Raw genomic sequence first — 15,668 nt, 5'->3', positions numbered from 1 at the left:
CCCCCGTGCTTATTTTATTAGGAAAAACATCTAAAAAGTTTTCCAATTCAGAGTATCAGCTGCATCTTGCACTTTTCTGTACTACTTGAAATGTTATCTGGAGGGAAAGATATTCCGTCGGTATCTTGTTATACTTAATATACTGGTTATTTACTAGCATGTCTTTACATTACCTTATGTAACATTGCTTGTGTATGACTGCTCTGGCACATCTGGGCCTCATGCATCAAAGAAAACAAGGGCTTAGATATACAGTGCAGGTTTAAGAGAGTTTACTGAGGCTGGACATGTAATTTACAGTGAACACTTTCCAACAGCTAAATTAATGTTTTCTCCAACAATGTTGTTAAATACTTGCTACAGGTACCACGGGGATTCTACCAATATGGTTACTTACCCTTTAGGAGGATTTGGTCAACAGTTCTTATTACAGTAATATTTGTTATGAAGTAAATCGGTAGTGATGTATGTCATAAGCAACTTGTATGTTACACATTTTAGTCAACAGAATTCCAGTACACAAAGGAGCTGGAGTTGAGCAATAGCTGTCCTTATCCTGTCCCATTTTTATGCAGGTTGTGTGGCTGTAACTCTTCAGGAATGTTCCTTTCACTCCAAACATATATATCAAATTTCTGGCATACATCTGCAAATAACAATTTTTCCTTGTTTCTTCACAAATATGTTTACAAAAGTAAACATCAGTATTGAATTTAAGATACGTATTTGTAAAATGGAATTGGTGGGTTTTTTGATTGCCTGATGTTCTGTAGTCAGGACCAGAGCAGCATAAGGAAACCCAAAACTTTCTTACTGCTGCAGATGAAAACCACAAATGGTATTTCTTATTCCCAGGCTTCATGCGTTAACCTCTGAGTTACTCAGGTTAACGACTGGGCCGCTGCAGTAGGTGGGAAGAGGAAAGGGAGGGAATGTCTCAAAGACTCAGTGGTCCATACCCTGAATCTGCCCACTACCAAAACCAGTTCCCAGTGACGTAAACGTGGGAGAGAAGGCTCTGCCCTCACTTTGTGCCATTTGTGGGTACAGACATCTATGCAGTCAGCCTTTCCTTCTGAGCAAGTTGCCTGGCATTGCTGTCTATCTTTTCTTGCAGACTAGAGAAACAAAATCACTGTGGAAATAACACCTGACTTAGTAATATACATATCATGTGCTTTGGGCGACTAATCGCAGCATATAAAAGGTCATGAAAAATTATTATTTTACATAGCACAGCACTTCTGTACTGTAGTGGGTATTATTACCCCTTTAAGCCTTTTTTTACAGCTAGGAAACTGGAACTTAGAAATGTCAGTGCTGCTTGGGATTTCTCCCGATTCTTCTTTTTCTTCCTTTTTATAGATATGTCATGCCTCTTGTCAGTCAGTATGTGCTGAAACTTGAACATACTTGGTTTTGTTTTAATTTATGCTCTAAAATCTGCCCTGAAGTAGAAGTAATTGTCATACTAAACCTAGATAAGCTGCTTTCCAGTTCTCTCTCTTCCTCTCCCCCTCCCTCTGGAAACTCATGCATGTTGTATCACACAGAAGCTTGTGGCTTGTTTTGTCACCAGTTCTTTAAAGTTGAAGGCAGCTTTTGCTGTAAAGTAGAATACAGATTTTTGCAAGTAGTTATTTGTTGTCCTTTGAAACAAATTTTTGTGAGATTGAGTGCCTCTTGGCTTCTGTAAGATAGGATATTGAAAACACTGCTGAGGCGGTACTAAAATAGGATTCGCTCTTTGCTGATACTACGGTATATTTACCATCTGGCACATTGGTCTGCCTGCTAAGCTCCTGCGTGTGATCCTAGGGACAAATGGTGCACTTGATTTTGTAGCTAATCGGACTATAATATCAGCAGCTCTTGACATCAGCAAAAAATAACCACTGAACATTCAGTGACAAGCCTGTGATGTTATTCCCCAAAGGGCTTATCATAAAGCACAGTCTCGAAAACAAGTATTTTAAATTATGGGTCAGTACTGGTGCAGTAAGTAAAACTCCTCTCTTCTCCCTCTCCCAACTCCACAATGACCAAGTTGTTTAACGTACCCTACGAAAAGGAATGGATACCACTATTTTACACCAAGAGAGGCAGACTTCCTGAACAGACATTGTATAGATGTTGGTATTATACAATCATACTGCACTTAGTGTTTTAGAATTACAGAATGTTTGCATTCCTGTGCACTGTAATGACGTATAGACCATAGAGCAAACATCACTTGTCTACTCCAAGACTGAAGTTGAAGCTTTATGCTGTGCTTTTCTAGATTATTATTTTTTTTTTTCTGAAACCTCTCTATGTTTAAAGGAGGTTTTATTTGTGGCTTCATGGAAAGCTTTCCAACCTCTGCTGTTGACAGTCATGGCAGAGGTTTTGCAGGCTTCTGCACAGATTTGTTCTTTCCATTTAACACCAGACTTTCTCTTGCAAAGAGTTCTACTATTTTTCTCTATTTCCAGGTCTTCATGTAGATGCCAAGTCTCATATTGAGAGTTCTCTCATTATTTCCTTTTCCTTCCCTTTATTGTAGATCAAGAAGAAAAATCTCTGAAGAGAATTATCTTTGCCTGCTTTTCCATCCTTTCATATTTCTGCTATTTTTTCTCATTGCCAGATGAATTTGAATGCTTATTTTCTCCTTTAGTTTTAATGTCTTATACTTTCCAAGCACTTTTTCCTGAGAAACTGAACATCATTAAAAAATCCCCTCAATTCACTCCTGTCATCCCCCAAGAAACTGTGCCCCTATTTAAAGAAAAGCTCTGTTGCATAGGCCTGTTTAAGAACAAGAAGTGTTTCTTCAGTTTTAAGATAAAACCTAGTTATCTAGTTACACATTGATGCAAGTTGCTGTAACAGGTTCCCTCCCCTGTCTCAGCCCTCCCCACAGACATCAAAATGTGGCAAGTTGGACATGAAGATTTGTTTCAGTAGCTACCTTTTTAGGTGATACAGAAGAATAAAGGGACAGAACTTGTCTTCCAGGATTTTATAAATAAAGCCCATAGTATCTTTTTCTGAACATACAGGGCCAGTATAGGGCAAGGCTGGTGGAAAACACTGGGGGAAAAAAGAATGCTGTCAAATTTAACACCAGAAGAAGTTTCAGTCACTAGTAATTAATTACTTTTTTTACAGACTTTTCAGATCTAAGCCTTATTACGTCTTCTCTTTTCTTTCTGTTGCAGCAGAAGTCTTGTGTTCATAAAAAGTTCTGCTTCCTCCATAAGAGTGTTTTTTAACAGACATAGCTGACTTGATGCCAGGAAGTTTTGTAGGCTTACTAAATGTAAGTCTTAGACAATAATACACAGTAGTGAGAAAGAATCAAGGAAAACATTCTTAATTCTGGAAATAAGTTATTTCTGAAAATTCTGAATAACCTGAAGGAATTCTTGGTAGAAGTTTTAATGTTTGCATCATGGGTGTGGAGCTGCAGTGGCTGTAGGCCAGACTGGACCATGAGTCCATACTGTTCAACCTGTTTCTTTTTGCCTTGGAGGAGCCAACGTACATGGCCAGGGAGGATATGAAAATGCAGGCACTCAATCCCTGCTGTGGATCCATGTGTTTTAACTACCGTCTCAGCATCTGTATGCACTGCCAGGTGGGATTCCCACACTAGTGTGGGTGCTCACCAGCAGAAGACTGGATCAGTCCCTGCAGATTACACAGGGGAAAAATACGGCTATTGCAGCTAACCACCCTACTAAAAACTATTTGAAACCATATGTAAGCTTTTGCTGGTAGCAGAAAATCAAAACAGGGCTTTTAAAAATTCAGTCTAAATTTTGTAGATAAAGGACACTCATAGCAGCAGTGGTGCACAGAATGGCCTATGTATTTTTTCCAAGTTTCACTGTAAGAAGAACCTGACCTAAATGATTACTGTTAATGTGGCTGGACCAAATTTGTTTAAATAATTAGGGGTCAGAATATCACAACTGAAACATCAGGTATTATCCAGTCAAATGGTTGTGCCTCTGTATTTCTGTAGGAATTTGGACTGAGAATCTCAATACATAATCAGATTGTGGAAATTAATATTTTATATTTGTTACATTAATATTTTATGTTTTAAAGTACCATACTAAATGATTGAAAAGTTCACAAAAACCCTGTTTTTAATGATATTTTTAAAATACTTGTATAGAGTTGGTTTATGTCATCAGCCAAAGAAAGTGATATTCTTGGTCCAGACTGATCTGTTGTGCTGCATTGCTTTGGTTCACTAAGTCATCCTGTCTGTTAGTATCTACAGATAAAAATGGATTATTCTCCTTGGAGTAGTCCATAACCTTAATGATGAACAAAGATTAATTTTGATTCAGTTTAAGATTTGCTACGTCTGGGTGCAACGGGTAATGCTCTTACATGAGTGATTTTTGATCTAACATAGCTAAGAGCTCCTGCTGCTTCCTGAATCAATTCCAGTCACTCTGCCAACTAATGCTTTTGAAAACATTTTTGCTGCACCTTAGCTATTTCTGCACATCTGTATTCAGATGTATTTGTTGTGTTATGCTCTCTTTGTTTGTGAATTGCCGTGTTTCTTTTGTGGCACTGTCCCTACTAGGAACTGTATTTTCATGCAGTTCAAAGCGAGTGTGATCACTGAGTGTGAACTGTAACACAGGACTTTCGCTGTGGACAGTGTTAATATTGGTGTTATCAAATTGTTTGCTTGCATGGCTAAAAATTCTTTATCAGCCTAGTGAAGATGATACAAGCAACATTCTGGAAGGCCTTTTCTGTTTGTATTTCTTTTATTCTGTTATTTGTCTGAGTTAGGTTATTTATTAACTAGACAAGTGTTATTTATGGTTTTGCTGTGACACAGATCTGCTTTTCTGTATGTGAACAGATGTTTACATATGTAATTCAGGAAGGGCTTATTTATTCTGCTCTGTATCATTCTCTGTTGTGGTTGCCCTTAATTTCTTAATAAGTTCCTAGATGTGATGAGTTCTCTGATTTCTAATATGGGTCATTCTCAATTTGAGATAATACAGCCTTCTGGCTATGACTTAAGACTTAACAGCTTTTGAGATTTATAGTAACTGTATTCTGTTTTTCCATCTCTGAGTAATTTGCACCTTAATTTTCATTAGAAACATACTTCTAATAAGGTTCTGTATTCATCATGAGAAAAAAATGGAAATCAATGATAAGTATTCTATAATCAGTCACATATGACTTTTGAAATACGGCACTGAGTAGGAAATCATGCATATAGGAAGTAAAATTCAGATACTCTGTTTTTTTCAGAAGCTTGTTGAGGAATTCAGGCCAAACTGCCTGTAATAATAAGTTTCTCCTTGAGGTGCTCTAACAGTCAAGTTGTAACACACTGCTTTTAAGAATAGTATCCATATAGTAATAAATCTGTAATTTGTAACCAAATGTCTTCCTAGCCAGTCTATCTCCAGTAATATATTGTCAGACCACCATTTCTGCTCTTACTTGGTTTTGATTAATTCTTATATAAACCCTACAAAAATATTGTTTAAATTGATTGCTTGTTAATTTCTCAATTCCTTAACTTCTACTCACATTAAGAATCCTTTACAAAATTCAAATATTCAGCTATCAGTGGAAAATAAAGTGTCATGCCAGTATTGAGATAAACGGTTGATTAAAATCCAAGCCTTGATACACCTTAGGAATCAATTATCTTGGTAAAGTCTGAAGGAAGACATTAGCTTTAACATATAGTTTAAGTGCATGAAAGGTAGGACACTGACAGTGCAGGATATAGTGTACTTTAATAAAGACATTACAGCATCAAGACTTCTATGTGTAAATGCTGGGAGTATTTGGTGACGTGAACACAGCCCAACTGCAGATATTTGAATAGTGTGCCAAGGGCCTTCTAGTGGGACTCTAACTGGGTAACATTTCAGTTAAACTCAAAAAGAAAATAAAATTACATAATCCAGAAGTGGAGGAGGCATTTAGACTGCTGACTGGAAGACCTTGTTCTTTACATGGGATACCACTAAACTAATAAGCATCTGTCCTTTGTATTAGATGGTGAAGGCTAAACATATCCAGGTTAAAATAACCATTTGGGAAGTTGCAAATAAACATATGAAAGTGTATGATCACCAGTTTAATAAATTACTGGGGTTTGTATCCCCAAAGCGTTTACTCATTTTTATTACCTAATTTTATCTTAATGTTGGATTATTTAGAAATCATCTTCAAAGAAGTAAGGACATATTTATACCATTTTCTCTATAATGGAGGAGAAAAATATAGTTTTAGTCTTTTAAATACACATCTAAAATTAAACTCTTATCTATATTAGAAAATTCAAAGCTGTCTAGAAAACAAATCCAGTTAGTGCTTACACACTTGAGAAAGTGAAATCTCATTAAATTACTTCTTTCAAAAGAAAATTACCTCTTCAGCAATTTATTATTAAAACTATGAGCAATCTTGGAAGAGAAGTTTTCTTCATGGAGTTCACACTCTAGTCTTTGTTACTTAATACTCAAGCTGAAAATTAGAGTCTTTACACAAACTTCCAATCGTCTAGAAAATAGCCAGAAAAAATGCTCTACGATAGATAGTATTTGTATTCTTAGTTAAGGATTAGAAAAAAATTAAGCATTGGGAAGAGCAAAACGGGTATTTATTTATTTTTTTTTAATTTTGTTATCTTTATAACAAGGTCATCATTATTGCTGAACATGCATAAAAGTAACAGCAGGCTTTACCAAAGGCAGTGAAAATATGCTGTTATGCTATGAAAAAAAAGAGTTGGAAGTGAAGTCACATTCCCATTTCATTTAAGAGTTCTAGAGCTGTTTTAGGAGTGAATGTAGCTTTACATTTGCAAGAGAACTAAATAGGGCCCTTGCCTTTGCCCCTGCTCAGATGACATCTACAGCCTCTGACCAGTCCTCAAGTGAAAGGGCTGAAAGGACAGATAAGCGAGGAGCCACAGGTTGTACCCTGTGCAAGTAAGATTGACATAATTTCTGAAATCCCATTTCATCTCCTTGAAACAGCAGTATTTCATGTGGATAGATTTGGCTTAGCCCCTGGATATAAAATCAAGTATGATAACCAGTTATCTTAAATACCCATTCCTCAGAAAATTAGACCAGAATCTTAAAAACTTCATACATCTACATTAAAACCCAAGACTGGCAGATTTTTTTTTTCAGAAAAAACTTGAAGATCTTTTCAAATTGTCATGTATCACCCTGATGGAAGCAGTGACAATTTCTTGCTGGGCAGAATCGTAAGAGAGGCCAGGGAAGAATGTATGAGAGTGGTGTGAGGAAATGGATATGATTTTTATTGAGATAACTTCTCAAAATTTTCATGTGAAACCACCCCAAGATCTCTGTAGATAAGCAGAAAGATGTTCTAATCTCTTCTCAAAAACCTATCTAATACATAATGCTGGTCCAAACAAGTATGACCCAATTAATTCCACTGGTTTTGTTGGAAACTATAAAACACTGTGAAGACTGGTACCCTTAGTTGGGTAAAATGCCATTTTTCTAGTATCTGAGCAATTAGAAATGATACTTAATCTAATGTACCTACATTAGACACTGACTTCTTTTGCCAATGATATTTAACATATCTTAGTTTTAATACTAAAATTGGATGGATAAAAGGACTAAGCAAAGGGAAGTTTAATGGTGAGGAAAAGAAGTAAGCTGGAACAGTGGAAAGGAACAGAGAGGAAATATTTGTATAAAGAAACTTCTTGAGAAATATTCAGTAGAGGGTTTTGACTCCAAGTAGGATATAAATGACATTTCTGTATCATATAGATAAACTTTTGAGAAGTGAGACTCCTTTGTGGCTGTGCTCAATAACCCAAATACTCTTGGATTACTTCAAATATTATTACTAAATAATAGTAGCTTTGTCAGATAACCATTTTTCTTTAAATTGGCAGTTTGCCTCTTGAACACTTGTCTAAATTAAATTAATTCTGTGTGGACTGAAAAATATGTATTTTTATTGGGCCTTGCTGCTGCTCACTGTCTAATCAGAAAATAAGTGAGAGATAACACCAGGAGCTCTTCTGGTCTTGAAGGAAGTGTGTCATCAGGAAGGACTGCGAGAGGAGAGCACTAAATACTAGCTATTGGATACTAGATCTACTTCTGATTTGGAGAACAAAAGTCCCCAAGTTAAATAAATGAGTTTCTAACCCCATACTTTGAATTTTAATCAATAATGCTGAAGGCTTTTCCTGCTTAAAATACTTCTGTATTGATAGAGTAGGTAATTATCACATTATGAGAATAGTTAATTATTATTTCTCTTTAAAGTATAATAATTAAAACTTTGTGCAATTCATGTATATTCCAGAAGTGTTGGGGTGGGTTTTGTTGGTGGTTTGAAGCATGTGCAAAAATTATAGATAGGGTAATGTTTGCAAAAGGGTGATGTCTCCCTTAGTAGTCTATTGACGAAAATGGGGTCACTCATTTCTGTTGCTGTCACTCATAGATTTTTGAAGTTAATCTCTGTATGACTTATCAATCTTTTAAAGCATAGAATGCTGTTTCAGCCAAATCACAAAGTAATACAATTCTTTATTAGCATTTGAACCATAAAAGGCTGTTTAATATTTTGTTTTGGTGTGCATGATAAATCTAATCTTGTTTGATTGTAGAGCAAAGCAAGAGTTATGCTACATGGGATTATGGTTACGATTGTTTTTACTGATCATTTTATGACTGTGTCCTTTGCTTGTGCTCCATGCATAGGGAGTTGGCCTTTCAGTCCACGGACATTTCCGAGTCGCTACAGAAAAGACAGTTTTTGCAATGCCAGAAACAGCAATAGGTAAGTATTTTAACAGATTATCACATGCTAACATGTTTAAAGTTTCACTGTTTGTGTAACGAGGATGAAATGTCTTTGACTGAAAGCAGTTGGGGTAATGGATTTTAAAAAGGAATTGGAGGTGACCATGTATGGAAAGTATTTTCCGTTAAATTAATAGCAACTTATCTATGTTCTGGCAAGTTGAGCATTGAGGCTTTTAACCTGGGGTTTACTGTCTAGACAACATGAAGACTGTCAGGATACAATCTGTAAAAAATGGAAGTAGATCTGAGGAGCTAAGTCTTTGCTACAGATGTAGGCAGATGAAGTCTGAAGATCCCAGTGCAAGCATGTCAGCTCTACATTTAGAATTCAGTGTGAGTCAAACTCACTGTATTACAAGCTGATCTGCAATGTTAATGAGACAGATTTTGAAATTCTACCTTTTCTTGTAGATTATTAATGTAGACCCATTACAGCTGCGTACAGATTGTGTCTAGGAGAGATTGCATTGTCATCCTGGTTTAATAGCAGCATGTACTTTGTGTTTTCTAATGTTTGATCCTACAGCTTTTTTGTCAGCAGAGATGTACAAAATAAAATGTTATGTCTGAGAGCTGTATGAAGATGATGGTATGGCTCAAGAAAAGTCAGATTACAGTGAATCCTCCTGTGAAATCATTCACGTTTTCCTTCAAGACAATCCTGGCACCAGCAGGGTTTCCACATTGAACTATTACTGTCTGGCATAAATACTCCATTAATGCTTTCATCAACGTTGAAGTCCCTTCTCCCTGCTTAACAACAATGTTCATGAAGAGTGCTCAAAACCTATAACCTATCCTGCATTCCTCTTCACAGAATTTTTAGTTTCTACATCTTTCCAAGGCAAGGCAGCTGAAGGATGATTACAATTGTTCTTATATTTATGTCCTCAAGCAGGAGCATGAGGATAGTCTGAAATATGTGGCCCTGTTCAACACGTATATTGAGCATATAGAATTACCTGGTGGTTATACAGCTTAAATTGCACCAGACACAGTGGTGCTATTAGGTTTAGCCTTAGTTTCACCTCAAAGAATTAATTTTAACGATTAGTGATAATTATATCAGGACTAAGTTCTGAAAAGAACTATAAAAGTTATAATGTTCTGCTTTTGTTGAGAGTATTTTAAGTACAATAGTGTCATTACAGCTAACATTAAAATGCATGCTTAGCTGATGGGATTTTTGTAGTGTGCCCTGTTAGTAATGTTTAAAAGGTCTAGTGTTTTTGTATGTTTTTAAAGGATGTCTTAGATATTATCTGATGTTTATTGCTATCCAGCCTGTATGAAACATTTCACAAGACATATTCTGAAATTCTTAAGATACTGAGCTGTGTCAAGTCAAAACATAATAAACCCCCAAATATAAGCAAGCTCGCTTTCATTTTAACTCCTGCAAAAAATATTAGAGCAGTTCCTGCTAGCTGTAATTTCTCTGATCAAATGAGTTTGGGATGAGAAAAATAAAAGCTGTTGAAGCCCTCCAAATATTTTTCTTTGCTGAAGGACAGTGTAGTAAACTAGATAGCTCCAGCATTAATACAATTTGCTAAACTGAAGTTCATAATCTGTTGTTGTACAAGAAGACCATTTGAAGGAAACAATGTGGGTTGGTTTGTTTTTTAGACTAAACAGAGTGGTTCTTTGGCATATGAAATTTTTCTAATAATAAAAGATACCTTCTTTACTTTCTTTTTCAAAGGTAAAGATATGAGTAGTCTTATATTAAAAATAATTATTTACGTACATTTCTTGTGTTGACAAGGACTTACTGAAAAACAGACTGTGAAGACATGTAAGGGAAAAGCTTAAAACTTGCTTAGGAAAGAAAGTAATTAAAACCCTTTTAGGATCAGGTAGAAATAAAACCACTGAAAGCTGTTTGGATTTAAAAGCTTAGCTGCTTTGATCTCTGTGGTGTATGTTTAAAGTGTATAGCTGCCTAGATATTGTATTAATTGATTTTTTCATATGTTCACTTATTTCAGTAGGCATTACACCTTTTCTGGGAAAGCAAAACAAAGCGTTCATTCAGCTGCTACATTTTCACACAATTGCTCTGCATTTATACACCACCATAAATAAAAGGATATAGATAGATATGCCACTTTGCAAATAGAAACAAAAGGCAGCTCTAGATTGCAGCATTTTGACATAGATAAGATAAAGCACTGGAAAGCAGCCTTTATGTAGGAGGGTGTGGAAAAACCACTGGTGAGGAGAAAAAAAGATGGAAGTATATTGTAATAGCTGGGCTTTAAGGTGATGTTATAATAATAGCAGACATTTTCTTGTATATCCCTCGAAGTTTTTAGCTTTCTGTAAGTTATTTACTGACAAATCTCCAACCACCTCTGCAAGATAAGGTAGGAATGTAGCAGTGCTACCTTTATCTTCTACTTGGCAACTGCAGAGTTTCACACTTGGTATTATAGTTATATCTGTCTCAGAGTACAGACTGCAAGTCAGCATTACAGGCATAGGCTTTTAGCCTGGTCAGCCCAGCAGACATTCAGTTCTTCTCTTATTTAAGTAAGGATTTGAGAAATAACTGGTAAATGCTATCAAAAGGGGGAAAAAAGATCAAGTATATGGAATACATTAAGAAAAACCCAGTAGTAAGCAGAAACATATGGGAAGCATTATTGAGAGAATTGAAAGGAATATGTAGAACAGGGACAAGAGAAGTAAAATTATAAGAAGAAAGGTATACTGGGACCTTGAAAAGGATACAGTAGAAGCTATAGGGAACTGTGTTTATACAGTTAAGTAAGAGTAAAGTGGATTAGTTACACCTTCACTAATCCTGTTTGTAAATTCCTTAATAATTAAAAGAAACTTTCATTCAGTTTAGTTTTATTTGCCTCTAAAGCAACTTAAGATAATCAGCTTAAGTTGCTTTAGAGCTTATTTAAAACTAATTTCCCTGTCTATAGCCATGTAGAAGGGCCCTGTAGATCCTAGTAGGAAGATGGCTTTTCCTCTGGAAACTTACTGGGGCAGGGGGAGAATAGTACTTCAGCATCACTATTTTAATTACAGTAAAGAGGAAAAGGCTGTTGCAGTCGTGATGGATGGGGAGAATAATATAATTGCCTTTTTATTTTGGAGGGCATTCATAAGTTTGGTTTTGAAATGAGGACTTTTGATTTTTCTTTTCAGTAGTAGGATGTCCAAGAGAAGACAGATGAATAGAAACATAAAACCAAATGACAGTCTTGGCATCAATATTCTAGGTAAGATGCCTCAAACTGAGATGGTAAAATGCAGAGTAGACTATTCAGAAAGTGAGTACAGATGAGTAACGTAGGCGATGAATTGGGGGTTTAGAGCTTTTAAAGGACAAGACATTCAGCATTTTAGAAGAGCTGTATGTCTCAGTAGCCTGTGGTATGAGGGATATATCAGTTAATAGCAACAAGCACATCAGTGGGAACAGGAACTACACTACTATAACTAATAGGACATGGCTCCCAAAACCAACTTTGTGAGGTACTAGAGGCAGCAGAACTAAGGGAGGACCAAGAGGGAGCCAGGGGAAGAGCTGAGAGACGGGTGAGGACGTAAGGCAGTGATGAACTGCAAAGAGAAGCTGTCTGAAAAAACCTTCCCCTACTTCCATCCAAAGAGGAGGAATATTCAGGGACCACTAATTTCCCACATTTTAAAATACTTGTCATAAGGTCTTTCTATAGTACATACATTGACTCACTTCTCTTGTGACTGAAAGCAGTTACTTGTGAGTAAAAAATTACCACCTTCCATCAGAACCCCATTTAAGTCCTTATGTATATCTTAATCTTCTCAGTTAATATCTCTGCTTTAGGCAAGTGTTTTCCGAGTTTCTTATTGATCGTTTGTATTCTTTTTCATTTATGTTTCTTTTATTCTCTCATAGTGAAAAAACCACCATCACACTTAATTTCTTCAAAAGACTTTCAGTTTCATGAATGCGCTATTGGTGATTATTTCCAAGTATTAACTGGACACTGCTTCTTTCCATTTCAATTTCTGATATTGATAGAGCTACACTTAATTTCCTTAAGTTTGTTAAAAGTTACAAAAAGTGGTTGACTTTATTTTATAGGCTATTATTGTAGATAATAGAATAAGGTAGATACTGACAGAGTGAGGATTTGAAATACTTAAACTTTGATAAAAGTCATATTTTTCAATTACAACTTTTAGAAGTCTTTTAAATTTTATTCACAGCTTTAAATGGTGAAGGTTACCCTATTCTGTAGATTCAGAAAATATGAATTTCAATCACTAAGTTGGGAAGTTTTATAATTTTTTAAATTTGCAGGTTAGTCATAGTTCTGTCAGAGAGCCAGGTTTTAGCTCAGCATCTCGTGCCTCCACCCTGAAGGCACCATGGCAATATTGTTGATCTGTTAACGAATTCTCAGCCCCCAAAATTGTTCAAACTCAGCCATGCAAGAGGCACTTTATCATTGTTTGACATTTGTACTGTAATAAAAGACTTCAGAGAGAAAGCAGCATCATGTTTGAGTTTGCACAGATTATTTCACAATTCTTAGTGTCGCTTCTTTTTTTTTTTGCTGAAAGCAAGCTTGATTGTTCAGGCATTTGAAAATGGCTCAAAAATTGTTGGCGAGTAGAATTAACACCAATGTTTGGTATATGTTTGTAAATTATGTGCCAGTGGAGAGGATACAGTTTGGAAGGTGTTCAAGAGTTTGCTTTTAGAAAGGGTTTTGATGACAGAGAAATGTCAAACTAAGTCAAGGGAAAATGGGCGAGAGAGCTGTGCCTATGTCAGAGAGATGAAAGTAAGGCAAGAAGAAATAACTACTAAGTTACATGCATGATTGGACAAGTTCTCCCTTCAAATGTGTGTGTCGTTTTGTTTATTACAGGCCTTTTTCCTGATGTAGGCGGAGGATATTTCTTGCCAAGACTGTCAGGAAAGATTGGCTACTACCTTGCACTAACAGGATTCCGGCTGAAAGGAAGAGATGTACTAAAAGCTGGCATTGCTACACATTTTGTTGAATCCGAAAAGGTAAGCTGCTAACCAGAGCTAGCAAGGGTGCAGCCTACAACCATAATGACAAGTCTGAATTGTGTAGCACACCAATATACTTTTACCAGCTTGAGTTTATGCAGAGGCGCAATTATATTAGCTGGGCGTGCACAGTGAACAGGGATCATAAGATACTCTCAATCTGTCATTATAACACTTGCCAGCTAGTGACAGCTTTGCTTGGAAGAGAGAGCTAATGTTGCTGTCTTCATGATTCTTGTGTTGAAGGGCATGATTTACTGGCATGATTTACTGAGCATAACTGAAGGCGCTTGGAAAATTGTACGATTTAGACAACAGTGCCTGAAAGTAGAGATAATTTATACAACCACAAAATTTTTAGTCTAAGTAACACCTATTATGTGATCATAATCAGTCTCCTTAACAGATAACCTAGTTGTTCTTACAGTGGCTGTAACAAATTGTAGAAATTAGTATACTATTTGATAAGTCAGAGTCATCATGAAATTTGCAAGGACAAAAGCGAAGGAGAAACAATGACTTGCTTTCCTTCTCTGTGTAAACTCTCATGGCTGTCCTTGTGCAGCTGGTTACATACTATTTTGAGCATAGCATGGTTGCCAGGCTCCTGCTCTTTCCTCTCAGACTGTTGTAGGCTGGCTTTACCTGCCGCGGCTGTAGCACTGCACTGGGACTCTGCTTTGGAAGTAGAGTTCTTTGCTGATCACTGCAGATGTCATTAAATCCGTATGGTTCAACACGAAAAAGTGAATTCTGGCTCCTTTTATTGTTTACTTGGTACCTGTTTGAGATGTCTCTGAAAGTTGGGCGGGTTGAAGGTGTGTGCTTCTGTAGTACTGTTACCATAGCAGTAATAATTTAAGTAGTACATTTTAGTTTACTTATTTTTAATTAAATCTTCCTTTTAATAGCTACCTGCCTTAGAGAAAGACCTGATAGCCCTGAAATCTTCTTCAACAGAAAATATTGCAGACTTATTGAACTCCTACCACATGAAGGTAAATCTGATCAGTTACTAAAAATCAAGCAGAATTGTTAAATATATGTAAATATGATTTTTTTAAAATCCATTATCATGTGTTTCATGGTTAAAAAAATGAGTTTACAAACTCTTTGCACTACAAAACACTCATTTGTAGCCCTAATGCCAACAGTGGTCAAAATTAAACATCCTTCTTCACTCTTTATTCATTTTGGATACCTCTCAAACTCCTACTGTGATCATCTCACTCTCTTTCTATATGAATAAGTAAACTTCCAGCCAGGAGCATGATGATGCAGGAAATATATTGCTGCTTCATTTCTACCCCCACTCTGTTATCCTTAGATTTCTAGCATGGTTTGCAAAAGGCAAAATAGATAGCCACTAGCAGACTGGGAGTTGTTCGTGATGGCAAGTGCGATCTGGGGAGTTAGCCTAAAATTCAGGGATTCTGACAAACACAAATGACAGGGGTGGAACTACTGCCTTAATCCAAAGGCTGCAGAAGTTATAATGCCAGTTATTAAATGCTCCACTGCTCACTTGGAAATGGTGTTATATTTCCATCCCAGAAACTTTCTCTTTATAAACCTGAAGAAATGTTTTTCTAGCTTGATGCAGTTGACAAATTTTAGCATTATTTTGATGCAGACCATCTGCAGTCCAGATTTGAAGCCTGAATTCAAAGACTCATGTTGTTCCTTTAGTTTCTCAAATATTTTATATGTTTGTAAACCTGAGATAATGGAAAGGCTGCATAAGCACAGGAGTTAGCAACAGGATAAGTATT

The 15,668-nt window shown here is 36.3% G+C and overlaps 1 protein-coding gene across 1 annotated transcript in view; it reads left to right on the top strand.

Moving 5' to 3' along the window:
* Window positions 1–15,668, top strand: part of HIBCH (3-hydroxyisobutyryl-CoA hydrolase) — a gene marked incomplete at its 5' end in the record, with an annotated part of 39,877 nt that overhangs the window by 10,367 nt on the left and 13,842 nt on the right. The window contains 3 exons of the mRNA XM_010023689.1: window positions 8,760–8,838; window positions 13,748–13,893; window positions 14,808–14,894. Of these exons, the coding sequence (XP_010021991.1) occupies window positions 8,760–8,838; window positions 13,748–13,893; window positions 14,808–14,894 (312 nt within the window). The remainder of the gene's footprint in view (window positions 1–8,759; window positions 8,839–13,747; window positions 13,894–14,807; window positions 14,895–15,668) is intronic.

Source organism: Nestor notabilis, unplaced genomic scaffold, assembly GCF_000696875.1.
Source record: "Nestor notabilis isolate BGI_N333 unplaced genomic scaffold, ASM69687v1 scaffold20971, whole genome shotgun sequence".
Lineage (NCBI taxonomy): Eukaryota > Metazoa > Chordata > Aves > Psittaciformes > Psittacidae > Nestor > Nestor notabilis.
Note: the sequence above shows the minus strand (reverse complement) of the source record. Positions and strands in the feature narration are given on the sequence as shown.